The 24,541-nt window shown below is 55.9% G+C and overlaps 1 protein-coding gene across 6 annotated transcripts in view; it reads left to right on the forward strand.

The window, feature by feature from the left end:
• Positions 1-24,541, forward strand: part of SZT2 (SZT2 subunit of KICSTOR complex) — a 51,462-nt gene that overhangs the window by 16,077 nt on the left and 10,844 nt on the right. For 4 of the 6 annotated variants that reach the window (XM_057543486.1, XM_057543513.1, XM_057543502.1 and 1 more), the window contains exons 7-55: positions 134-240; positions 4,292-4,502; positions 4,727-4,897; positions 5,320-5,554; positions 5,744-5,873; positions 6,619-6,761; positions 7,011-7,163; positions 7,310-7,424; positions 7,639-7,856; positions 7,956-8,171; positions 8,560-8,638; positions 8,885-8,979; positions 9,251-9,419; positions 9,620-9,734; positions 9,848-9,961; positions 10,163-10,333; positions 10,498-10,592; positions 10,836-10,959; positions 11,066-11,230; positions 11,322-11,526; positions 11,831-11,946; positions 12,057-12,303; positions 13,169-13,310; positions 13,458-13,550; positions 13,689-13,767; positions 13,871-14,164; positions 14,326-14,467; positions 14,646-14,741; positions 14,830-14,893; positions 15,126-15,311; positions 15,659-15,826; positions 15,915-16,002; positions 16,081-16,173; positions 16,349-16,550; positions 17,366-17,465; positions 18,203-18,332; positions 20,224-20,376; positions 20,476-20,578; positions 20,668-20,773; positions 20,859-20,970; positions 21,600-21,718; positions 21,837-22,001; positions 22,282-22,366; positions 22,530-22,694; positions 22,783-22,950; positions 23,312-23,463; positions 23,894-24,060; positions 24,178-24,275; positions 24,365-24,497. In XM_057543486.1, the coding sequence (XP_057399469.1) occupies positions 134-240; positions 4,292-4,502; positions 4,727-4,897; positions 5,320-5,554; positions 5,744-5,873; positions 6,619-6,761; positions 7,011-7,163; positions 7,310-7,424; positions 7,639-7,856; positions 7,956-8,171; positions 8,560-8,638; positions 8,885-8,979; positions 9,251-9,419; positions 9,620-9,734; positions 9,848-9,961; positions 10,163-10,333; positions 10,498-10,592; positions 10,836-10,959; positions 11,066-11,230; positions 11,322-11,526; positions 11,831-11,946; positions 12,057-12,303; positions 13,169-13,310; positions 13,458-13,550; positions 13,689-13,767; positions 13,871-14,164; positions 14,326-14,467; positions 14,646-14,741; positions 14,830-14,893; positions 15,126-15,311; positions 15,659-15,826; positions 15,915-16,002; positions 16,081-16,173; positions 16,349-16,550; positions 17,366-17,465; positions 18,203-18,332; positions 20,224-20,376; positions 20,476-20,578; positions 20,668-20,773; positions 20,859-20,970; positions 21,600-21,718; positions 21,837-22,001; positions 22,282-22,366; positions 22,530-22,694; positions 22,783-22,950; positions 23,312-23,463; positions 23,894-24,060; positions 24,178-24,275; positions 24,365-24,497 (6,997 nt within the window). The remainder of the gene's footprint in view (positions 1-133; positions 241-4,291; positions 4,503-4,726; positions 4,898-5,319; positions 5,555-5,743; positions 5,874-6,618; positions 6,762-7,010; positions 7,164-7,309; positions 7,425-7,638; positions 7,857-7,955; positions 8,172-8,559; positions 8,639-8,884; positions 8,980-9,250; positions 9,420-9,619; positions 9,735-9,847; positions 9,962-10,162; positions 10,334-10,497; positions 10,593-10,835; positions 10,960-11,065; positions 11,231-11,321; positions 11,527-11,830; positions 11,947-12,056; positions 12,304-13,168; positions 13,311-13,457; positions 13,551-13,688; positions 13,768-13,870; positions 14,165-14,325; positions 14,468-14,645; positions 14,742-14,829; positions 14,894-15,125; positions 15,312-15,658; positions 15,827-15,914; positions 16,003-16,080; positions 16,174-16,348; positions 16,551-17,365; positions 17,466-18,202; positions 18,333-20,223; positions 20,377-20,475; positions 20,579-20,667; positions 20,774-20,858; positions 20,971-21,599; positions 21,719-21,836; positions 22,002-22,281; positions 22,367-22,529; positions 22,695-22,782; positions 22,951-23,311; positions 23,464-23,893; positions 24,061-24,177; positions 24,276-24,364; positions 24,498-24,541) is intronic. The other 2 variants (XM_057543507.1, XM_057543518.1) reach the window with 1 other exon arrangement.

Consider the following 24,541-nt stretch of genomic DNA (forward strand, 5'->3'; position numbering starts at 1 on the left):
AGAGAAGGAAAAGTGCTGGAGGATTATAAAACACATTGGTTGGTGGACACTGAGGCCCCGTCCATCAGATGCCTCCCCATGACTTTGATCAGGCCAGAGTCCCCAGGTCTGAGTCTGATGCTTCCTGCTCCAGGTATCATTGTGATCACAGATGGGGTGACCAGTGTCCCTGATGTTGCTGTCTGTGAGACGTTGCTGAACCAGCTTCGCAGTGGCACTGTGGCTTGTTCCTTTGTGCAGGTGAGGACTTTCTGGGAAGGAGGAGAGGGAGGTGTCGTATATCACAAGGTGGGATGTGGCTGGTTACTTTCTTGCAGACAATGATTTCCCAGGTAAAGCCAATGACATAGTTCTGGAGGGTGGGGGGGACATCATGTCTAGAACAGGGTGGGTACTGTGGTGGGAGAGGACTCTCATCTTTGTCCTCTTTCCTTAGGATGTGAGAGACAGCGTGTTATAGTAAGAAGAATGCAGAATTTGCAGTCTGGCAGTCAGTTCCAGTCCCACCTCTCTTATTAGATTAATTATTACTGTTTTGGTTGCAAGGGTCAGAAAACCCAGCTCAAACTGGCTTAAGCAGAGGAGAGAGTAGGTATATTCAGGGACCTGCAGCCAGTTTGGATTGACAGACTGTAGGATAGGAGGCAGAGAGCTGTGGGAAACAAGGCTGAAGGGTAGGCATGGGCCAAGCATGGAAAGCCGCTTCTGCTGTGTTAGGCGTTCCAGCATAATTCTGCGGGTGATGCAGATATATGGAAGGAAAACCACTAGCTGGGTGTATGTTTTATAAAGGTCACTCTTGTTGCTGGGGGAAGGGCAGGAGAGAAGGCAGGGAGGCTGTTAATTGCAGTGGTCAGGTGAGAGAGGATCAGGGTTTAAACTGGGGGAATTCAGGGTAAGAGAGAAGGCGGTAGGATTGAGGAAATGAAGCGGTAGAGTCAACATAACTTATGATCAGCAGAATGTAAGGGGTGAGCAAGAGAGAGGGGCTAAGGATGTCTCCAAGTTTCTGACTTCACTGATGACTGTGTATCTGGCAGAGCAAACAGAGAGCAGCAGTTGGGGTGGAGTGAGGACAGGATGATGAATCCAGGTGTGCGCATGCTGTGTTTGAGGTGCCTGTGGGTCAACAGGGTAGCTGTAAAGCATCACCTCTGGAGTTAGGCATGCCTGGCCGGCATCCTGGCTTCACTTACTGGCTGTGTGACGTGGGGCACATCACTGTCACTTCTTGGTTGGATTCATTTGTAAATGGGTGAGATGATGCATTTAAAGGGCTTAGCATAATGCATAATTACGTAATAAATGACTGCCGTTCACAGCAGTTAGCAGTTGGATATGCAGATCGGATACTCAAGAGACAGCACTAGCTGAGAGATAGCAAGTTAGGATTTGGCAGCCGACACATGGTGTTTGAGAAGGGAGGAGGGTCCCCAAAGAACCTGGGGGCCACCAGTGTTCAAAGATCTTTCATAGGAAGAGGGCCCAGCAAAGAATGAAGGGAAATCATCAGACAAGAACCGGGAGCTCTGGTGTCAAAAATTTCAGAGTTTGGGGGAAAAAAGGAGAACTTAACAGCATGGGATGCAGCAGAGAGATCATGTAAAATGAGGAATGAAAAGTACCCTTTGGGAGATCAGCTCGGTGCTTTGTGACCACCTAGAGGGGCGGGGTAGGGAGGGTGGGAGGGAGATGCAAGAGGGAGGGGATATGGGGATATATGTATATGTATAGCTGATTCACTATGTTATACAGCAGAAACTAACACACCATTGTAAAGCAATTATACTCTGATAAAGATGTTAAAAAAAAAAAAAAAAGAAAGAAAAGAAAAGTGCCCTTTGGGTTTGGCGATTAGGAGGTGGTTATGGGGATTTTTTCCAGGCCATTTCAGTGAAGAGGCGGTGAGGGAAACGATTGCAGTGGATTGAAGAGTGGATAGAAGAGAAGGAAGTAGAGAAAAGTGTTGACACACAGAATTTGGTTGTTCAGATCAAGTGGGGAGCGAGAGAGAGAATGGCAGCAAGAGGGGAGTACAGGGTGGAAGGAGAGGGGTGTTCTGCTTTGTTTTGTGTTTTAAGCTAGAGACTTCAGCATGTTTCCAAGGAGCTGTGATGAAGCAGAGTTTGAAAATAAGGGAAAGGAAAGGAAGCCGGATGGAGTAAAGTCCATAAATTGACAGGAGGGCATTGGCTCAAGAAACAGATGGAGGGACTCTTTAGGAGCGGGAGAGTGTCACTTCTTCTTTGAGACTGGATAGAAGTGAAGATGTAGATAAATTCTGCCAAGGGGACCTCTGATTTCTCTCCAAAGTAGAAGGTGAGGATGTGTACTGGAGGGAGGGAGGGAGGGAGGCAGAGCTGGGAAGGAGGAGCGGCACTGAGGATGGCCCCGAAGGACTAGCTGGGTTGGGTGTCATATGTTTTGATGTGGTGCCAACCTACACAACTATGCAGTTTTTTTTCCATTTGGGATTCATTGGGATCTCATTTGGGATCTGGGTATAGAACTTGTGATCCTAGTTGGGGTTTTCAGGTGGAAGCAGAGAAAAGGTGAAGACAGCCAGGGAGTTGAGAATGATGCATAAGAAGTTGCTTGCCCATGGGGTCCAGGCTGGGTTGAGAAAGGAGGGCCAGGAGGACGTGGATAGATTTGAAAAGAGTAGAGATTCAAGGCCTGGGAGCCTTAATGAAGTCAAAGAGCAGCAGGAGGAGGATGGAAGGAACCTAAAAATGGGACAAAGTTGTGTGTAATCAGTCGGATGTGGCAATTGAATTTGCAAAGAGGAAGTAGTTCCAGGTGAAGCCCAGGGCCAATGTGTAGTCAGAGGGCAGGTGAGTGGAATAAGGTTCCTGGTGATAAGGGTTAAGGAGCAGAGAGGCCAGGGAATTGAATGAACCATCTAGAGTACATCTGCAAAGGACCAACTAGTAAACTTTTTTTTTTAAATATAAATTTATTTATTTATTTATTTTTGGCTGCGTTGGGTCTTCGTTGCTGCATGTGGGCTTTCTCTAGTTGCGACTAGCGGGGGCTACTCTTCGTTGCGGTGCACAGACTTTGCATTGTGGTGGCTTCTCTTGTTGCGGAGCATGGACTCTAGGCATGTGGGCTTCAGTAGTTGTGGCTCGCGGGCTCTAGAGCGCAGGCTCAGTAGTTGTGGCGCAGCGCTTAGTTGCTCCACGGCATGCGGGATCTTCCCGGACCAGGGATTGAACCTGGGTCCCTTGCGTTGGCAGGCAGATTCTCAACCACTGCACCACCAGGGAAGTCCCCCAACTAGTAAACGTTTTAAGCTTTGTGGGTCATGTGGTTGTCACAACTACTCAGCTGTGCTCTTATATCCTGAAAGGAGGCACAGACGATAAGAAAATGTATGGGCATGGCTGTGTTCCAATAAAACTTTATTTATTTATTTATTTATTTTACTTATTTTATTTATTTATCTTTTTGGCTATGTTGGGTCTTTGCTGCTGCATGCGGGCTTTCCCTAGTTGTGGCAAGCACGGGCTACTCTTCGTTGCGGTGCGTGGTCTTCTCATTGAGGTGACTTCTCTTGTTGCAGAGCATGGGCTCTAGGCGTGCGGGTTTCCATAGTTGTGGCATGCAGGCTCAGCAATTGTGGCTCGCGGGCTCTAGAGCGCAGGCTCAATAGTTGTGGCACACGGGCTTAGTTGCTCTGCGGCATGTGGGATCTTCCCAGACCAGGGCTCGAACCCGTGTCCCCTGCATTGGCAGGCGGATTCTTAACCGCTGTGCCACCAGGGAAGTCCCAATAAAACTTTATTTACAAAAATAGATGATAGGCTAGATTTGACCACAGGTTATATGTTGTTTGCCAATCTCCAATCTTTAGGCTTGGTGCTCAAAATATGGTCCACAGTCTAGCAGCCTTGGCATCACCAGGGAGCTTGTTAGAAATGCAAAATCTCAGGCCCCACCCCAGACCTACTGCATTTTAACAAAATCCCCAGGTGTTTTGTGTGCACCCTAAAGTTTGAGAAGCACTTTGTTAGACACTGTAGTCTTGAGATGATGACAGGAATCCAATGAACCAGTGGCCAAAATCTTTAGTGAATGGGGGCAGGCTGGTATTTGAGGTGGAGCAAGAGGGGTGTGGCTAGATGGCATGGGCTTCAGACAGAAGGGCTCAGGGAAGGAAAGCTGCAGAGCAGTGGTCTGTCTTGGGAGAACACTGGCCCACTTCCCACCGTGTGGGTCAGGGATGGGAGCAGCCACCCAGCCTGGTGCCTCTTTTGGAGCTAGGTCTCTAATTGCTCACTTTCTTCAGGTAGGAGGAGTTTATTCTTATGACTGTAGTTTTGGCCATGTGCCCAACGTGGAACTGATGAAGTTCATCGCGATGGCAACATTTGGCTCCTACCTGTCCACTTGTCCTGAGCCCGAGCCAGGCAACCTGGGCCTGACTGTCTACCACCGGGCGTTTCTCCTCTACTCCTTCCTGCGCAGTGGGGAAGCCCTGAACCCTGAATATTACTGCGGTGAGTGCAGACTGGGGCAGTTGTGGGAACGGGGGAATATAATGTGGACCTAGAGATGACACAGGAATCCATCTAGGGCTTGGGTCCCCGGGGCACTAGCAGTATAACTGGGGCTGACGGCTTTGGCACTGTTCTCTCGCGACTCAGTGTAACCTCTGCTCCTGTGCCTCTGTCAGCTAACAGATAAAACACTTTCCCCTTCCCCATCCTCACTGGTCTTCTAGGCTCTCAGCACCGCCTGTTTAATGAGCACCTGGTCTCCGCAAGCAGCAACCCTGCCTTGGCCCTGCGCCGGAAGAAGCACACGGAGAAGGAGGTGCCGGCTGACTTGGTCAGCACCGTGTCTGTGCGGCTTCGAGAGGGCTACAGTGTCCGAGAGGTCACACTGGCCAAAGGTAAGGGTTTAGGCCCTGCTGTATCCCACAAGTCTGAACAAAGCAGAAGACACACATGTACTGTGCATGAGAGGGTGTCTCAGTGACAGATTCTGCCTATCATTTGAGACAAGTGGGTTCTGAGTTGCCTTCAGGGCTTAGTTCTCATAGCATTTAGCTTCCCAATTCCATCTCCTTTTGCCCCAGGTGAGTCAGCTGAGGATGGTGTGGTGTCCTGAACTTAGCTTTGTTTTCAGATTACTCCTACAAACTTCAGTTTGTGTCAGTTGGCAGGCTCTGGGCCTGCATTCTGTGGAACTACGCTTGGAACCTTTGGCCAGGCTAGAGTTCCATGTGGTAGGTGGGGTTTCGGATAGGACTCAGTCCCAGGCCTGGAGTCCCATGCCCTCCTGCCCTAACCAGCTCTCCTGCTTCCCCTGAAGGAGGGGCCCAGCTGGAGGTGAAGCTGGTGTTGCTGTGGAAACACAACATGCGCATCGAGTATGTGGCTGTGGCACCCTGGCCCCTGGAGCCTGAGGGCCCTCGAGGCACCCGGGTGGAAGTGACAATGGAAGGTGGCTATGACATCCTGCATGATGTGTCCTGTGCGCTAAGGCAACCCATTCGCTCGCTGTATCGGACCCACGTTATCCGGCGGTTCTGGAATACACTGCAGAGGTGAGTGAGGTCACCGCTCAGTGAGGGATGCCCCATTTGTTGTGTGGAGGGACAGATGTGTGAAACTGGGGGCTAGAGAGGGTCACCCCGAGCACTAGGCTTGTGTCCAGGGCCCCCTGTGCCCCTGGGGCTCCCCTCCTCTGACTCACCAGAGTCCGGTGAGGCTCAGGGTTGGCACTTGTTCTGCAGCATTAATCAGACGGACCAGATGCTAGCCCACCTTCAGTCCTTCTCCTCAGTCCCGGAACATTTCACGCTTCCCGACAGCACCAAGAGCGGAGTGCCTCTCTTCTACATCCCGCCTGGCTCCACCACCCCGGTGAGGGGCCCCAACGCTCACTCTCCCCATCTTGTGCCCACCCAGACTTGGATTGGCACTGCATCTAGAGCCCAGAACCACGTTCGTTTTCCTCTCCTCTCAAATCTGAGGCCCCCAAACCAGGACCCTAAGCTTTAGCCTTGAGAGCCCCCTCCCTCCTTCCACGCCCCCGGGGGAAGGAAGGGTCTATAGAGAGAGGCTGTCCTCAGCAGACCACGGGTGTCAGAGGTAAAGACTTGCAGAATGTCTAGGTGGTTGTCTCCCAGCTGGCTGCAAGCCCCCTTGCCCGTCTCCATGTGGCATACTCTGGCCTCCCCCAGCACCTTCAGCCAACCACCGTGAACTGTGCACTTCCTGAAGACCATGGCTCCCTTTGTCCTGTGCTTTCTCCACACTCAGCCGCGGCTGTCAGCCTAGCACTGACAAGCAGGGGGCTTATGCTAGCAAATAATGGCCTCATCCTGGGGTCCTGCCATCACTCAGCGGCTTTCCTCCAAAGTCAGTGATGGAAGTTCCATCCTTTGCCTGGATTCAGCTTTAAAGGGCTACACAGCCTGTCCCTGGGCTCGTTCTTCCTAATCCAGCCTTCGTATTGGAGGCCATTTTTGCCTCTGTCCCAGGCTGGGCCATGGGTTCCTTTAGCCTTACACCAGTGCCACCTCTGACCCCCTGAGCCCCACGACTCTGTTTGCCACGTGGAGGTTATTCATGAATGCTCCTATAGGGCTGTCCTTCCTGTCCGCAGGTGCTCTCCCTTCAGCACAGTGGTTCCGACTCCTCGCACGCCCAGTTCGCTGCCTACTGGAAGCCAGTGCTGTCCATGGACGCTAACTCATGGCAGCGTTGGCTGCACATGCATCGCCTGGTGCTAATCCTGGAACATGACACGTGGGTATCCGCCATAGTTGGGCCATCGTTGGGGTGGAGGGGCTAGGGTGAGGGGACAGGGAGTGATGGAGAAGGGAAGCAGCAGATGAGCCCGTACCAACCTTGGCCAAGGTAACGCCAAGCCGTCCTAGCCCTCCTGCTCATGAGCCTTCAGATCCTCAGACAGGGCCTAGCAGAGAGAGGTAGCAGTCTGTTCTGCCCCATGACTGGGGCTGGGAGGGCTGCCCTCTCTCCACACCCTCTTCCCAGGCCAATCCCCAAGCACCTGCACACCCCGGGCAGCAATGGCCGCTACAGCACCGTCCAGTGCAGGATCTCACACTCCTCGCTGACCTCCCTGCTTCGTGACTGGAGCAGCTTCGTGCTAGTTGAGGGCTATTCCTATGTGAAGCTGCTCTCCAGGTGGGCAAAGTGATGTCCCCTCACTCCTCCCCCTCCCCCTCATCCCACATCTCTTCCTCTCACCCCAAACCCTCTCCCTCCTACCTCCTAAACCCATCTTCTCCCAGCCAAGGGCTGCTCACGGACTCCCTCCCGTTTCTCCCCAGTGCCCCAGACCAGCCCCCCTCCTCCTTCTACATGATCCGCATCATTTCCAAGGCCCCGTGCATGGTGCTCCGCCTGGGTTTCCCCATCGGCACGCCAGCACAGGCTCGGCACAAGGTGAGCCGGGCCCCGACTCACTCCCAGCCCAAGGAGCCCTGGAATGTTGACTAGCTCTTTCTCCCCAGACCCCCCAGGGCCAGGGCCAGTAGAGGGAGGAGCCCCCAGACCAAGTAAGGCTTGGGGTACAAGGCTTTCTCACCTTGCCTGTGGGCCCCTTCTCCACATCTGTAGGAGACGGGAGTAGGAGGGTCTGATCACATTTTTCCCTCAGATCGTGTCGGACTTGCAGGAAGAAATCCTGCGCCTACGTTTCCCCCACCGGGTGCAAAGCAAGGAGCCAACACCCAAGGTGAAACGAAAAGGGCTGGGGGGCGCCGGCGGGGCCAACTCTCCCTCCAAGTCCCCCCCCATGCTGGGGCCACAGCAGGCCCTGTCTGATCGGCCCTGCCTTGTGGTCCTGCATAAGCCACTGGACAAGCTGCTCATCAGGTTGGTAAAGAGAGTGGGGACAGGGCCAGGAGCACACGGGGGGCTGCGGCTAAGCTGGGTATGAGTAGAGATCAACTGGGAATTGCCCCCGTTGCTCAGGTATGAGAAGCTACCGCTGGACTACCGGGCACCCTTCTTGCTGACACTGGAGCCACCAGGGCCACTGCCCTTGGTGTCGGGCCGCTCAGCCTCTTCTAGCCTAGCGTCGCTATCCCGCTACCTCTACCATCAGCGCTGGCTCTGGAGCATCCCATCAGGACTGGCCCCCACACTGCCGCTCAGCGCCATCGCCCAGCTCCTCTCCATCCTCACTGAGTACGTCACCAAGCCTGCTGGGCAACTTGGGCAGAGTCTAGTGTAGACTCTGGGTTTGGAAGCTGGCAGAAAGCCTAAGCCAGATACTGCCCCCTCTCAGCCCCAGTTTCTGCTGCAGCCGCTGCTATGCAGAGGATCCAGCACAGAGCAGTGTGGGCTGCTGCCCTCCCCACCAGAACTCCCCCGACTCAGTTTATTTTGGCCTCTGGCCCTAACTGGGCCTGCCACCCCTGAGGGACCAGTCATTTGGGCAGGGCCACCAGCAGACAAGTCTGCCTGGATGGCTGCTGGAAAGTGGGTATATAAGTGGTGTGGGAAGCAGGGGCTGTACACTGAGTGTCTCTCCCCATCTCATCCTGTCCCCACCCCCACTCTTGTGGGGCTTCAGAGTCCGACTCTCGGAAGGGTTCCACTTTGCCTGCAGCGGGGAAGGAATCATCAACATGGTCCTGGAGCTTCCAATTCAGGTATGTGCTGTCCCTCACGACCCCTCCCACCAAGGTCCAACATCATCCCAGGGATACTCGCCTCTGAGCTGGGTTGGGACTGCTGGAAACGCTGCCTCACAGGGACCCTGTGGCCAGAGGACCCAAGGCCTGAGGCCAGTCCCAGGACAGTGTGGCGAGGGGACTAAAGTGCTGAGGGTCAGAGCTGGGCCAGGCCAGATCTCTGCCTGGGCTGGGGCAGGGCCAAGCTCTCCCATCCTGTCCCAGAACGAGCCCCCGGGGCAGGCTGCAGTCGAAGAGAGGCACACGTGCGTCGTCCAGTACATCCTCTTCCCCCCGCACTCTACCTCCACCAAGGACAGGTGAGGCCCAGCCCCTCTCTGAGCCGCCTTGCTCCACATTCCCCCTTCTTCCTACTGTCCCCTGAAGTTCTGTCTCCCAGTGCTGAGAGTTGGGGCGGGGGATACTGTCTCCAGATGCTTCACTGGGCAGACGCAGGTCTGGAGAGACCACCTGTGAATTGTGGCTGTCCCGTGTGCCCTGGCCTTCCCGCCCTCCATGGACCAACTCCCAACCAGGTGGTGATGGGTTGGACTCTCCTTTCTTCCAGTCTCAGAGCCCTTCCTCCTTTAGCTTCTCAACAGATGATGACAATGACGTGGAGGTGGAGGCCCTGGAGGGAGACTCGGAGCTCCACCTGGTCACCGAGGTGTGGGTGGAGCCACAGTATGGACGAGTGGGGCCTGGCCCTGAGAGCTGGAGGCACCTCCAGGACTTGGCATACTCTGAGATCCCTCGAGCTGTGAGTGGCCTCAGGAGTACCCCACCACTTACCAGGTTGGGTGCATCCCCTTGGGAGCAGCACAGCTTGGCGGCTTCCTGGTCCCCCGGAGTCTCTGTGTTCTGAATGTCCGTGACTGTGAGGGCTTCCTTGAGAGCTGGAGGCTGGGGTCCTCTGGGCCAGGAGGGGCTGACCCCTGCCCTCTGCTATTCCTCCCCTAGCTCCACCCTCGGGATGCTGCCTGCATAGGCTCCATGCTGAGCTTTGAGTACTTGATACAGCTGTGCCAGAGCAAGGAGTGGAGTCCTCTGCCCCCAGAGCCCAGGGTCTCTGACGGTCAGTGGGGAGGGGGCCCCTGGGGAGGAGCAGGGGAGCGGGTGGGGAGAAGGCAGCCACAGTCAGGGACTGTGGGCCTCACTGCACTCTTGTCTTCCTTCCCTCCCTCCCAGGATTGGACCAAGGAGGAGACGCCTGTGTCCACGAGATCCCTTTCCATTTTGACCTAATGGGACTGTTGCCGCAGTGCCAGCAGATCCAGATGTTCTTCCTTCTGCTTTCCAGAGGTGGGTGAACCTTGTACCTAGAGGGCCAGCCAGCCAGGGAGTGCTAGAACATAGAGGGCAGAGGAGTCTGCGAATGAGCGGAAGAGTGAGGGTGCAGGAGGGGGCTTGGAGGCTGCAGGAGGGGCCGGGCTGGTTGGGGCTGAGCCGGGGGCGCCGGGCAGCAGGAGGCCCTTGGTGCTGAGCAGAGTGTGTGTCGGGCAGAGCCAGAGGGCGTCCCTCTCGCCGAGGGGCCCTGTCCCACCAACGACATGGTGCTGTGCCTGCTGCACAGCTGCCTGGGGCAGGAGCTGAGTGACCGGGAGCTCCCGCTGCCCGCCGCCGACCAGGCCGCCTTCCTGCGCGAGGTGCTGCGGAGGAGCTGCCACAGTCCACGTGAGCCCCCACCTTGTTCCCGGCACCGGACTTTGGCCCAGCCACTTTCCCCCACCCCACAGGGTGCCTTCTGTCTGGGTCTTGGCCTCCCCTTCCTTTCACCTCCGAGCCCTGCCTCTCTTGCTGGCCCTGCTCTCTCCCACCTCCCTCTACCCCCATTGTAGATCCAGAGGGGCCACCATTGGGGGACTGTGGGATCCTGAAGGATCAAGCAGGCGGCAGCGCCCAGGCCAGCGGAGACTCAGTTCTTCCCACCCGGGTCAGCACTGGTGCATCCCCTTGAGCCCTTTGTCATAGTGACCTCCTGCCATCCCCACATATTCACACCCCAGGTTTCCATCACTGGGGATACTAAGTGCCCCCCTCCACTGACAGGATGCCATCATTCCCCTTGCTCCCCGATCTTGCAAGCTATCCCTGAGGATGGACTCTCGGGCGGAGAAAGAGAGCGGGCATTGGATGGTCCCTTATAGATGGCTCTAAGTTTGTTTCTCTCTTACAGAGTCTAGGCCCTTCTGAAACTCTCGGGCCTGTCAATTCTGCCCAGCCCCCTCAGTGGCGCTGCTATGCAAGGCTTGTGACCCCCCAGCATGTGTTTCTGACTTTCCTCCCTGCGACCTTCTCAGGTACCAACCGCTGACCTCTCTCACTAACCCCCTCAGATACAAGCCCTGGAGCTCCCTCACCAGCCCAGCAGGCGGCTCTGAGTTATGTCTTGCTTTTCCTTTTCAGATGTCCAGCATCTGGCTGCCTGTGGCCTGGAGGGACCCTCTCAAGAGGAGACAAAGTCTAAGTTCGAGGACTGCAGTGGGGCTCCCAGCCTGAAAGATCTGGGAGGAACTGGGGTCAGGGCAACAAAGTCCCAGGTCCCCATCCTCAGTGTCACCCCAGCCAGCGGTAAGGCTGCTGACTCTTAAGTCAGTTAAGCTGCAGCGGGAATGGGAACAGATAAGAGGTCTCAAAGCCATGTGCCACCTCTTGCCCACAGACAGTGCCCAGAATCCAGGAGAGCTGAGCCCACCCTTCCATCGGGACTTACCAGCTTACACTGGGCGCCAGGCTTCACAGACAGAGAGTGCAGATGGGCCCCGGACCCGGTGTCCTGTCTACATCTATAGCTGTTCCCTGGAAGCGCTGAGGGAGCAGATGGTGGGTGTGCAGCCCCCCCAGGCGCCCCGAGACCTCGTCTTCCGGTGAGTGCCCTCAGTGTTGACCTAGGTCCTCTCCCAACCCCCAGCCAACCGTGGCCCCCATCTGTGGCTCAGATACATACTCAGGGGTACGGACAGACAGGTTGATGGTCAGTGGCAGGAGCTCAGCTTCTGAGCCGTGTCCTGCCCATTTCGTGCTAGACTTCCTCAGCACATCAGTTGAGCTTGCTGGGCCGTGAATACATTTGGTAGGGACCTGGGGATGATCCACTGGAAGGTTGGGGTTGGTGAGTCTGAGGTGTCACCAGGGGAGCTGGCCAAGCCCTCTCTTTCCTCCTGTTTTTAGGACTCAGCTCCTCGACCAGCCTGCCCTCTCCTCAGCCTGGATGGAGCCCAGGCACAAGGAGGCAGCTACCCACTGTGCCTTGCTGCAGGAGCATGCACAGCGATGCTACGTCCGTGGTGAGTGTGACGCCGTGGCAGGGAGGAGCCCACTTTGCAGGATTACGGGCGTGGGGACTGGAGAGGCCCTTGCAGAGCTTGACCCTCGTGGCCCCTTCCACTTCCACCAGGGCTGTTCCGGAGCTTGCAGCAAGCACAGAGCGTGACCTCGCAGGACATGCTGATAGCAGTGGACGCCTGTGAGGAGCTACTACAGGAAGTAGACATCACCCCTTTTCTGCTCGCACTGTGTGGCCACACTCGGGGTTTGCCTCATGCACCCCCAAGCCCTGGTCCTCTCAGCCCTGGGCCCTTCAGCAGCAGTGTGGAGGAGGGCCCCGAGCCTCGGGAACGAGCTGTCTTGGCTTCTGAGTCCAGGTTGGGATGGTCCTTGAATGACGTATAAGGGGGCACACAGACAAAGCCCCTATAAGCAGGGGCCTTCTGACCTGGAGGAGTGGCTGTGCACGGTAGTCCCCAGCCGTGCTTTGTCCTGGCTTCCCACCCCTCCTGCCCAGGCTTCTTTCTCCCATTTGGCACTCACGGCGGTCTTCCTCTCCTACTCTCCTTGTTCTGGCTCTCCTGTTCTGGTGTGGAGTGTTGAGCTAGATTAGGGGTGGGGAGTTGTCAGTGGCCATCAGTGAAAGTAGAAGTTTGTTCTGAGGACATTCACATAATAGTAACAATCCCCCAAACTGTGAGTTTCATAGAGGCAAAAACTGTTGAACGGAGGGAGAGAGGCATGCAGACAGACGGCTACGTGTCTGGTGTCTGCAGTGGGTCAGCACTGGGGAAACAGAAGGAGCGGAAGGATGAGTCCACTGCTGATGCCCAGATCGGAAGTCCAGCCCAGTTCTCTCTGCGGAGGTCTAGATCCCACACCTTTCATGCCTCCTAAATGAGTGCACTTTCTTCCCACCAACCCTTGCTTCTCCACCTGTGTCCCTCCTCCACGGTGAAAGATCTCTCTCTCCACCCACTGGTCCAAGTCAGAAAACTGGGAGTCAGCCTTACTCATTCCTCTGTTTCACAGAAATGTTCAGCACTAAGAAATGTGGAGGTTAGAGCCAAGACGGGTGGGTTGGCTCTCCTGGCCTCTTCCCGCCCATGTCGTGTGCTAATAAGCACCCTTCCTAGAGGCAAAGACAGACAGGTGTGTGCTGCTCCCACTCGGGAAGCAGGCTCATTTAGGCCTTGATGGTTCCTAACACTTCACTGTCCCCACCCCACCCTGACCACTCAGCATAGAGACCGAGGACCTAAGCGAGCCTGAGTTTCAGAGCACCCGTGTCCCTGGCCATCCAGACCCTGGCCTGGAGATATCTCTGACAGACGTCTGCCAGCTCAGAGGAGAGGCACACGATGCCCTTCATAGCTTCATCCAGGTGAGGGTAGAGAGGGCAGAGTCCTGCCTGCACAGGGGGGCAGTGGTCCCTCCTGGGTTGGGGGTGTATAGGTGTCTGTTCTAGGGTGGGAGCAGTGTCCTGCCGAGCAGTGACTGACATCGTAGCCGCCTTCTAACCCCCAAACAGGAGAAGTTCCTGGAGATCAGCGGTCTGTACTTCCGCACAGTGCCCTCCAATCCCCACTACTTCTTCTATTGCCCTCCATCCAGCAGGCGTGAGGTGAGTGACTTTCTCCCTTACCTCCCTCCTACCCCCAACCTGTAGCCCCAGAGGCCCCGCTTGACCCACCCGGATCCTCTTAACTCTCGGTTCCCTGAGGCCCTGCCTTGGATCATACTGTCTCTTTCTTTTGCCCAGGATGAGGGCCCCCGGGACACAGGAGACAGAAAAGTCAGTGACTTGGAGTTTTCAGAGGCTGAGCTCATGGGAGAAGAAGGTATATAGGCAAGCGGGTAGAGGTGGGAAAGGCTGCTTCAAGCCAGGATTCGGGGGCCTTTGCTGCCAACCTATCCTGTTGACCACACGACGTGTATCTCTAGGAGACACATCTGCCTGCTGTGTGGTCACCGAGAGTGACCCAGAGCTGGAGGTGGAATACCTCGAGAGCCGTGAACCAGACCTGGGGCCTGCTGGGCTGGACTCCGCCTCATTGTCAGACGCAGATACCATGAACCCCGATGAAGACTCCTTCAGCATCCTGGGGGGCGACTCACCCACGGGGCCCGAGAGCCTGGCACATGACCTGCCACCACTCTTCCTGCACCTCACATGCTCCGTGCGGCTACGCGGCCAGCACAGCTCAGTACCCGTGTGCAGCCTGCCCACCTGCCTGGGTGAGTTTGGGATGCCTAGGGGAGGGTCACTGGTCCAATACAGCCTGTCTGCCTGCCTGGGGGTCATGGAGAGCCTACGGGTGTAACTCTTTAGCCCTGGAGACTTGGAATCTGTGTTCATCCCAGGGCTGCAGTAACCCCTAACTTCCCTCCTCTCCCAGGCCAGGTGCTTTCTAGTCTGGAAGGCCCCCCCATTGGAGGCCGAGTTCTTCTGCGGGACCTCAGTGTCACTCTGGACGTCTTTGTGCTGACCTTGCCCCTGGAAGTGGAGCTTCCCCCGACCTCAGACCCTCAGCACCACCGGTGGGGCAGCAAGTTTGGTGGGGGGATCTGGGGTCTTGTTGGAGTAGGGGGACCATTAAGAAATCTGTGGGCACCTGGGGACTAAGGGTACCTTAAGGTTTCCAAGAAAGGAATGCTGAGGAGGCCCTAGGAGGATAATAGCTGCTGACCTTTGACCTTTGCTCCTACCCTGTTTCAGGTCAACATCTGAGAGCAGTACGTCCTTCCCACGATCCCCAGGGCAACCATCCGATGATGGCCTGGGGCCCCCACTGCCACCTCCAGGAGAAGACAGGTACTTCCTTATGCTCCCTCTCTGAGTTCCTTGTTCCCTGTTGGTTTTGTTTTCTGGAAACCAATATCTAAACCTTTCTTCCAATTAGGCACCCAGGACTGTCTAATTTGGCCACACCCCACAGACTGGCTATTGAGACCACCATGAGTGAGGTGAGGGCCTTCCCTCCCCCAACCTAAGTGACAGCCCCTCAACACTGTAACTGACACCCTTTGCATCAGATGGTGAGCTAAGGCACCCTGTTTATGCTGGGGTCCAAGTGAGGCCTCTCTCAGTCTGTGAGGTGGAGTATCTTCTAGTATCTTCTAATCTAAGAGTGCAGTGATGTCCCAATCAGCATGGGAGGTGCCCTTCACCACTTCCTGGATTGCTCTCCACCTGTAGATCCGCTGGTTGCTGGAGGATGAGATGGTGGGGGCACTCCGAAGAGGGGGCCTCCCCCAGAGCCCTGCCCTGCACCGTGCAGCTGCCCACATCCATAGCTCTCTTGGACGCTCCACCTGCCTTCGCCAAACTCTGCCACTGAGCTTTGTGTTCGGGCCAGAGCGTTCCCTCACACAATTCAAGGAGGTATGCTGCCCTCAGAATGCTCCCTGGTCACCTGGGGGCCCGTCCGTCCCTGGACTCCACATACAGAACCAGAAGGCTCTCTCTTGGTTTGAGTTCACCTCCTCACCCTATTGTCCGACCTTTACCCCATGCCTGGCAGCCCAGCTCAGTGGGAAGAGACCCAGCTCAACCTTGCCACTGGGCCTGTTGAACCTTAGGCAAGTCACTGAGCCTTTTCGTAACTCAGCAGTAGGGATGCTAGTGTCTGCTTCACCGGTAGTTGCGAGGGTCTGATGAGGAAGTGGGGGGTGCCATGAACAGGGAGGGCTGCTCCTGCCTAATCTCTGCCCTTGGCTCCTGCTCCCCAGGAGTTCCGCCGCCTCCACCTCCCTGGGCATGTTCTTCTTGAGGACGCTGACAGTGGCTTCTTCTTTGTGGCAGTTGGCCAAGAGCCAGGTGGGTCCCGTGGGGAGCCCCCTTCGGCGGCCTGGGCTTGGCACAGCCAGGAGGACAGGGCGGAAGGCGTTGAAGGGGAGGTGAGTCTTTCCTGGGCTGACCTGGGAACGGAGGGGGTGGTGGTGGAAGTGTGGGGCCTGTACTCCATCCTGACCTCCTGCCTCTCAGGCCCTGACAGCCAGCCCCCAAGCCCCTGGCTCCCCAGAGGATTCTGAGGGCCCCCTGCTCATCAGTCTGCCCAGCCTGCCCCAGCGAGGTAAGAGAGGACTTGCACCTCCCTGGCCCTGCTTCCATGTTCAGAGGGCATCCTCGGCAGGATTGAGAGAGGCTCCAGGCATTTCCCTTCTCTTCCCAGGGAGCCAGCCTGGGCCCAGCCGGGGACTCAGCCTCATGTCCAGTCAGGGCAGTGTGGACTCAGACCACCTAGGTAAGCTGGGGCGGGGCACGGAAGACTAAGCTGATGGGAAGTGGACTCAGGGCTGCACAGTGGAAGGTCTGGGCAGGGCCATCAGAAGGGACTAACCTGGAGGGGCCCACCAAGCTGATACACTTGGGGCTCAGATGAGCCTAAGGATGGGGTTGAACTTCAGCACGTTTGACAGGTTACGATGGTGGCAGCAGTGGCTCAGACAGTGAGGGTCCAAGTGAGACCCCAGGTGAGAAGGCCCCCTTCACGCTGCGGACCCCGCCCGGCCCGGCACCTCCACAGCCTTCGCTCGCGGGCCTCCCTGGGCCCTGCCTGCCTGACTTCTGGCTCATCGTCCGGGTGCTGCAGGACCGTGTGGAAGTGTATGCACACGCACGGTAAGGAGCAGTGGGGCCCTACACCCTGACTCTGATGTTAGCTTCTTCTCCCTGGTCCCACATCACCCCTCTTCAGTGTCGTTAGAAGGCTAGACTTGGGACTGAGGGTTTGGGTAGGGGTCTGACTTGTGTTCTAAGGTTGGGGGCTCCTGACCACTTCCCACAGATTGTAGCAAAGCACGTCACTCTGCTTTCCTAATGGAGTTGAAAAGCTGATGAGGATTTTGGGTCCTAGCCGAGCATTAAGTGCATCTGTAGTTCACAGCAGCTTCAGGAGCTGTAGATATATAAAAATAAGGAATAATAGATAATATTTAACAAGTACTTGCTATGCGGCAGGCACCGTTCTAAGTTTTTTACATGGATCAACTCATTTAATCTGTAACAGCCCTATGAGGTATTACTATCCTCGTGGTCTGAATGAAGAAACTCCAGCACAGATAAGTTAAACACTTGCCCAAGGTCTCAGTAAGTGGCAGCGCCAGGATCCATACCTAGGTATCTGGTTCAGTACTGCTCTAATCACAGTGTTGAGAGGGGTGGGGGTGTTGAGAGAAGGGAGGACCCACCATTCTGAGGAAGAAGATCTGAGGGTAGAGAAGGTGAGCTGCATGATGGAAGCCTCAGTATGGCAGCTGGTGAGGCAAGCATGGAACCCAGGCTTCCAGAATTGCTATTGAGAATTCCATCTTTCCCAGTTCCCATCTTGTTTACTTCCCCTTGTCCAGTCCTCCTTCCTTTTCATGGTTCCTCTTGGCGCCAACTCCCATGACACCCTCCCCACTGCAATTCTGTGTCCGATCCATCCTTCCCAGGAGCCTGATTCGGGAGGATGGGGGGCCAGGCACTGAGTGTCGCCACCTGCAGCAGCTCCTGGTGAGGCGAGTTGGGGAGATCTGCAGGGAGGTCAACCAGGTAAGAGGCAGCCGGGGGCAGGGCTTTCCAGGCATGGGACACAGCCCAGATGAGGAAGGGGTTTCCAGGAACCTGACCTTCAGAGGCTGTTGACCCATCTTGGATGTTTTCTTTGACCCTTAGTTACTGGGATGCTATTACGCCCTAGGCTCCCTACAAACTGGGGAGCTCTCCCTAACCCACCCCCAGAGTGGGTCACTCTCTCGTCCCCTCCCAGTGACTGTGAGATGCTCCCTCTCATTGCACTGTGCTACCATTTGGGACATGATAGTGAACAAGACAGAGGGAAACCCTGACTCTCTGGAGCTTATGTCAAGTGGAGGAGATAGACATGGAACAACTAAAACACACAAACTATTTCCACTACAATTGTGAAGGCTTCTACAGAGGAAAAGCAGAGACTGGTGTGGGAGCGTATAACAGGGATCTGACCATCTGCAGTGTCAGGGAAAGCTGGGAAGAAGAGATTTTTTTAAGCTGAGACCTGAAAGATGGTGAACAGATTCTGGCAAAGAGGAGGGACAGATGTTCCTATCTGGGCTTCAGTGCTCAGAGCCCGGAGCCCAGTGACTGTCAGACATCACCTCTGAGCTCCCAGTGGTTACAGATGCTCTTTTTGACTTCTAACCCCCAGTGATAATGGGCATTCTCTCCAGCCTTTGATCACCCCTCACCACCCCCACCATTGTGTGGGGGAATATTTCAGTTCCCTGAGGCCTTGCTCCTTCTTCTCCCAGCGGCTGCTTCTTCAGGACCTTCATGACAGTCACGTGTGTAACTCTCTTCTGGTGGCTGAGAGTGAAGAAGATCTATGGCGCAGCGAGACCCCCTTCCACTCCCGTCAGCGGGTACCACTGCCCAGCGATGGTGAGTCCTGCCCAGTGATGGTGGGTCCCACCCAGGAGCCTCCCTCCCCAGGGGATGCTGCTGCCCCTGCCTTTATCGAAGACTCTGTTGAGAAGCTGCGGGTAGAGTCACCATTAATTGCCATCGGTGCCAGGTAATACAGGGAGGGCAGGGAGGAGAGGACAGAAAAGGATCACCAGGTTTGGCTGTTGCGAGTTCATCAGTGACTTTAGTGAAAATGCTTTCAATGGAGAGACGGGAGTAGAAACCAGAGGAAATGGAAACATGAAAGGATGTTAGGTAAGAGGAGCTGGGACTAATTAGTCTTTCAAGTAGCCTGGCAGTGAAGGAAGAGACAAAGTAGATACGGCAGAAACTAAAGGAAAGTGGGAGGCAAGGCAGGAATTTAAAATAAGGTAGAGACTTGAGCACCCTTATGTTCCACGGGAAAGAGCCAGCAGAGGGGGAGAAATACCAGAGAGAAGGTACACGGAAGAGGCCCCCACTGTGACCTGTCTTCCTAAATGCATGCCTCTGCCTGGCCCTACCTTGTTTTCCAAAATGACTGTCTTTCCCCTGCAGGGTAATAGACAGGGCCGAAGAAGGGGGCAGGGGCATCGTGGACAAGCAGGCCAGCTCACAGGGGAGGAAAACAGAGGGGTGGAGCCTGAGGGCCGGTAGAAGGATTTGCCTTCTGATTGGCTGTCCCTCCAGACAGGCAGGCAGGCACAGAACCCTTCGGGGTTTCTGAGATTTCTGGTCATGGTTAGGAAACGTGATAATCTACTCGAGATGGTAATTGAAGTCTCCGCAATTCTGCTTCCTTCTCTTACTCCTCATGACCTCTCACCCCAACTCACAGAGGAAAGCCAGGTCATGCCATTCCTTTGCCATTGTCTCTCTGTTATAAAAGTCAGATCACTCCTTATCTTTAACATTCTCAGCAAGTCCGTGGACGAACGTTCCTAACAGCTCCGGGAGAGTACATCTCTCAGCTCATCCTGGGATGTATTCCATATCAAAGCAGAATCCCCATAATTGATGGACTTCCCAGGGTTTTGAAGCATCTTCTGCAAATCGAGCATGAGCTACGACAGCCAAGCACTTTTACTTCACAATGGCTCCCAGCAGCCCAGGATGTAAGATCAGTCAGAATCCAGACCCAGCCCTTCCTCATTTTAGTCTCTCCATATGGTTTTGCTGAAACCCTTAGCAACCAGCGTTCCATTCCAGACTCTGCAGCCTCCCAGGTGTCCTGTACGCTGCTCACATCTGACAGCAGCTTCTCTGGGAAACCAAATTACCACCTTGACCTACCGGAAGGTTCCTCATCGACCTGGAAACCTAAAAAGGGTGGACTGAGGCCATGGGCTGTGGCCATGGGCTCTTGTGTAGAGCCACACTGCCCTTTGGGTTCTCTGGGATAGCTGTCCTCCAAAGCACAGGACGTAGTTTCCCCCCACTTTGCTGCACGTGTGTGTAAGCAGTCACGCCCTTTTTGTTTTAATGGGGTTATTGTTGCAACTCCCAATGAGTACACAAGTGGGGTGTATGTTGTGTACCCCGTATATGTATATGTATATGTGTGTGTATATGTATATGTATATGTTTTGACAGGCTCAGAGTGTTCGCATTATCTTCAGGATTTTCTCATGCTTTGCCTTGCCTGACACCTTTTCTTAGCTCCTTCTCCACATCTCCCTGACATAGTTCTGAAAACCTTTGTGCTGTGACTTATCTGCCTAAAAGCATGGTCCTATCTTATTACCCAAAATGACCATCTATCCCCCCTGCAGAGTAATAGGCCCGAGGAGTAGGGGGAGTGAGGACAGGTAGGCCGGTTCACAGGTGAGAAGTCTCTGAGGGCCGAGGGCTGTGTCCCGTTTCTGATCCACTGTCTCCCTTCCCCCAGATTACGCTGCTGATGAGAGCTGTGGACCCCGAGGGTACCTAGCAGCCACCATGCAGTTTGTCCCTGGCCATTTCTCCTGTGACGTTGTGTGGGGAACCGTGATTCGAGTCCACTCACGCCTCAAAATGGGGCCCAGCATGGGGGTCTCTCGGGGTATGTGATTGACATGAGAGGGCAGGTAGAGTTCAGGCGGGTCGAGGTCGGGGGGTGATCTGGAGAAGGGAGTTTCCTGGACCCATGTTCCTCCCCCAGCCATCCAGGCCCTGCGCTCTGTGCTCAATGCCTTCTCCGTGGTGAACCGGAAGAATATGTTTGTTTATCAGGAGCGAGCAACGAAGGCTGTGTACTATCTGCGGTATGTGGGCCCTGAGAAGATGGGCTACAGCATGGGTTAAGGTTGGCACAGGAGGAGGTATGTCCAAAGCCCTTGCCACTCTTTCCCAGGCTCCTGGAGACGTCCTGCAGTGAGCGGCCATGGGACGGCGATGCCCTGCCCCCGTCTCTAGCTCTGTCCCGAAGCCAGGAGCCCATCTACTCTGAGGAAGCCTCGGCATGTATCCCCCACTCCCCGATGCCCCCGTGCTCCCTCATGCTTTGCTCCCTGGAGCCGGGCCCTGACCAGAGTTTCCCTGCAGGGTCCTCGTTCTCCCCTGGACATGGCCTCCAGCCGAGGTTCAGATGCTGCTCGTCCTGTGGGCCAAGTGGACAGACATATCCAGCTGCTGGTGCATGGCGTAGGGCAGGCAGGTGAGGGCCATGCGGAGGGGTCGGGGAGCGACCAGATGAGGTTCCAAAGTCCTCTGGGACTTCTCTTCTTATGCCAGCTCATGCTGTGCTCTGGGCTTCTCTCGAGCAGGAACTGGGTGGGAAAGGACAGGCTCCTGGGATGTTTAGGAGTAGGACCTGTCGCTGACTGAAATGCAGCTTAGGAAAGAGGAGCTGTAAAAGTTGACACCCAGGTGTCTGTCCTGGGTGACTGTGTGGGTGGATGGTGGTACCACTGGCCGGGTACTGGGGTAGGTTTGGGGTGAAGATGATGGGTTCGGTTTGGGATACGTTGAGCCTGAGGCATCCAGTAGGCAACTGGCTCATTTAATTTATTTATGGCTCAAAAGTGTGCACTAGTCTTGGGCTAAGACTGCGACATATGAGGTAGTTGCTATTATTTTCCCCATTGTATTGAGGGGGGCACTGAGGCTTTGAGAGGTTAGACTCACTTGTCCACGGTCACGTAACGAGTAGCTTGGCAGAACCAGAGCCTGGTGCTGGCCACCTCTGGTGCATGGGAGCCTGTTTGAATCTGGGGTTAAGGGCTGGGATGGGGGTAGCTGGATCCTCCGCCCGTGTCCCCACCTTGCCGCCGTGGCTGTGTCCAGGTCCCGAGATCACAGATGAGCTGGTGCGGGTTCTGCGTCGGCGCCTGGATGAGGCCACCCTGGATGTCATCACGGTCATGCTCGTTCGGAACTGCAAGCTGACGCCGGCTGACGTGGAGGTCAGCTCCGTCAGCTCCCTCCCAGGCTCCCTGCGTGGCTCCGCCGCAGCCGCAGGGACGGTCTCCGCGGCAACCTCTTCCTTCATCTCTGACTCCCCTTCCTTCCCTCTCTCTGCAGTTCATCCAGCCCCCTGGAAGTCTGCCCTCGGAGGTGCTGCATCTGGCGCTGCCGCCCTCCTGCAGGCCCTGGCTTCCTGCCCTGGCCTGGTACCTGCGGCAGAATCTGCTCATCTTCCTGCACTCCCCCAAGTACACAGACAGCAACAGCCGGAACCACTTCCAGGTGAGACTGCACGCACCTCTCCCCACCCGCGTGCACCAGGCCTCCACCCCACCACACACCCTTGCTGTGTAACTGTTTGCTACAGATGCCCCCCACCAATGTACCTTTGCCCATGGACCTGTGTACACCCAGGCACCCCTTCCCCGGCCTTTATTATCTACCTGTGTCTTCCTGTGCTTCTACGTGTAGCTGTCCCCCACTTCTCCTTGTGGATACCCGTTCCCTGATGGCATTTGTCCATTTGCCTGGTCTTAGTGCTCGGTGGCCGTTCTCTCCCCAGCATCCACTCCCACCACAGGGTGGCCTCCCCGACTTGGACATCTACTTGTACAACAAGCCTGGAGGACAAGGCACTGGGGGCAAAGGTACAGTGCAGGGCCTGGGCCCGTGGCACCACCAGGCATGGGAAAGCCTGTTCCTGTCCCGCGGCTGAGGGCCTTTCCCAGCCTTGCAGCTGAGGGGGATTGGGTGGGGTGGGGCAGGGCCTGGAAGTCCCAGACCTGAGCTTTCCTGTGGATTTCTGCCCAGGGGTCGCCTGCATCACTCTAGCTTTTGTGGATAAGGAGGGAGCCCCCATCTCACTGGCATCATGGCCCCCCTCTTCTCCGGGGCCCCCAGACCCACTGCAGGAGGAGGAATTTGAGCAGCTGACTCAAGTCACTCGCTGCCCAGTCGTGCCGGATAATTCTTCAGGTAGGGAAGCTTGGTCAGAGGAGGGGGTGTTCATTTAATGCTGCAGAAACCAGGGACACACTCAAGTGGCCCCCATTCTCTGCTCCAGCTCCGAACGGGGCCCCACGGCTTCGACTGGATGTGTGGGAAAAGGGGAACATCAGTATCGTGCAGCTGGAGGAGAAGCTCCGAGCAGCAGCTCGCCAGTCCCTGGCTGATGCCATCATGGAGCTCCGGCTGCTGCCAGCTTCACTATGTACAGAGGACACGTCCCCAGGTACGCAGGGTCTGGAGAACCTCACAGGTCAAGGTGCAAACGTGAGAGTCTGGGGAGACGTCGCAGAGCCCCCATCTGAAATACACATTCACAACTGTCCATCACCTTCCCTGCATCAGCAAGGTGATACGCCTTGGTAGAAATGTATGCATGCTGGTCACTCAGTTAGAGAGGGGGAATATATGGTCAGGAACTCCCTTCACACAAACTCACACAGCCATGGACCTTCAGTTGCATATACTGCCATTCAGGAACAGGTAGAGTAAGTGACACATCACTCTCTTACCAGTCTTGGGGCTAGATTGTCTGAAATGGGGATTGATGGTCAGTGACAGGAGTCTGCAATGTCTGCTGCCCACAGGAAGTCTCAAGAGCGGGTCATTGGAAACCAAGAGCCCTGCAGGCCGAGCTAGCATCTTTCCCCCTGGCCCTGGCCCTGGCCCTGGCCCTCGCCCTGGCGAGCCTGTGACACCCCCAAGCAAAGCTGGCCGACGTAGCTTCTGGGATATGCTGGTAATGGGAAAAAGGGAGGTGGTGAAGTTGACATCTATCTGCCTTCTTGTCTGCCTCCTGTCTCCCCTACACGCTCCTACAGGCCCTGCCCCAGATCTCCTGTTGTGTAAAACTGCTCTGTGCCTTGGATAGGAGTGTGCAGAGCGTGGCAAGTTCTGATACAGAGAGAGCCTCAGCTTGTTAAGTGCTTTCACTTCCACTTTTCCTGTCGGATCCTCCTAGCCTGCACGATTGCAGCAGGCCTTTCACCAGTGAGGCAGCTGAGGCTCCGGAAAGTTGAGTAGCCTGTCCAAGGCTGCTTGGTCAGCCTCCAGGGCCTGAACCCGGGCCCCCAAATCCTCCAGGCTCTTGTTACCATTCCATGATGCCTCCGTCCTCCGCCCCGTTCCCCCTCCCTTTAGCCCCTCCTCATTCACTGCACTGTCCCCAGAGTAAAACAGAATGTGGGGACTTGGGTTCCCCCAAAACAACTGATGACATTGTCCTGGATCGGCCAGAAGACACTCGGGGCCGGAGGCGTCACAAAACAGAGAGTGTTCGGACTCCCGGTGGGAGTGAGCGGGCAGCAGGCCCAGAGTCTGGAGCCCAGAGACAAAGGTGTGTGTGTGTGTTGTCATGGGAGGTGTGGTGTGAAGTCACAGGGGATGTTGGGTGCGTGTAAACACAGCCGTCTTGTATGTGGGTGCAAGGCTGTTACTCCTGCTGTGTCTTCAGACGCAGGACCACACAGCTGGAGGAGGGTGAGGCGGGCACCCTGCAGCCTGTGTTTGCTCTTGTCGCTCAGCGCTGGATGGAGTTCATGGTTCAGATGGGTGAGACCCCAGCCCCCTCTCCCACCCTTACGCTCCTGCCCTGGTCCCCATGCCACAGCCCCACCGTGACTTCTGTGTTCTGGATCCAGGATGTGCCTCGGTGTCCAGGAGCTCCACTCACATGGTGTCCCGGTTCCTGCTCCCATCTGTCCTGTCTGAGTTCACCACTCTGGTCACCTCAATGGCTGGAGACACCAGTGTCCGCATCTTTGAGCAGCATTTGTGAGTTTGGGGTCTCACAGCAGCTGAGGTAGGAGAGGTGGGGG

Source organism: Balaenoptera acutorostrata, chromosome 1, assembly GCF_949987535.1.
Source record: "Balaenoptera acutorostrata chromosome 1, mBalAcu1.1, whole genome shotgun sequence".
NCBI lineage: Eukaryota > Metazoa > Chordata > Mammalia > Artiodactyla > Balaenopteridae > Balaenoptera > Balaenoptera acutorostrata.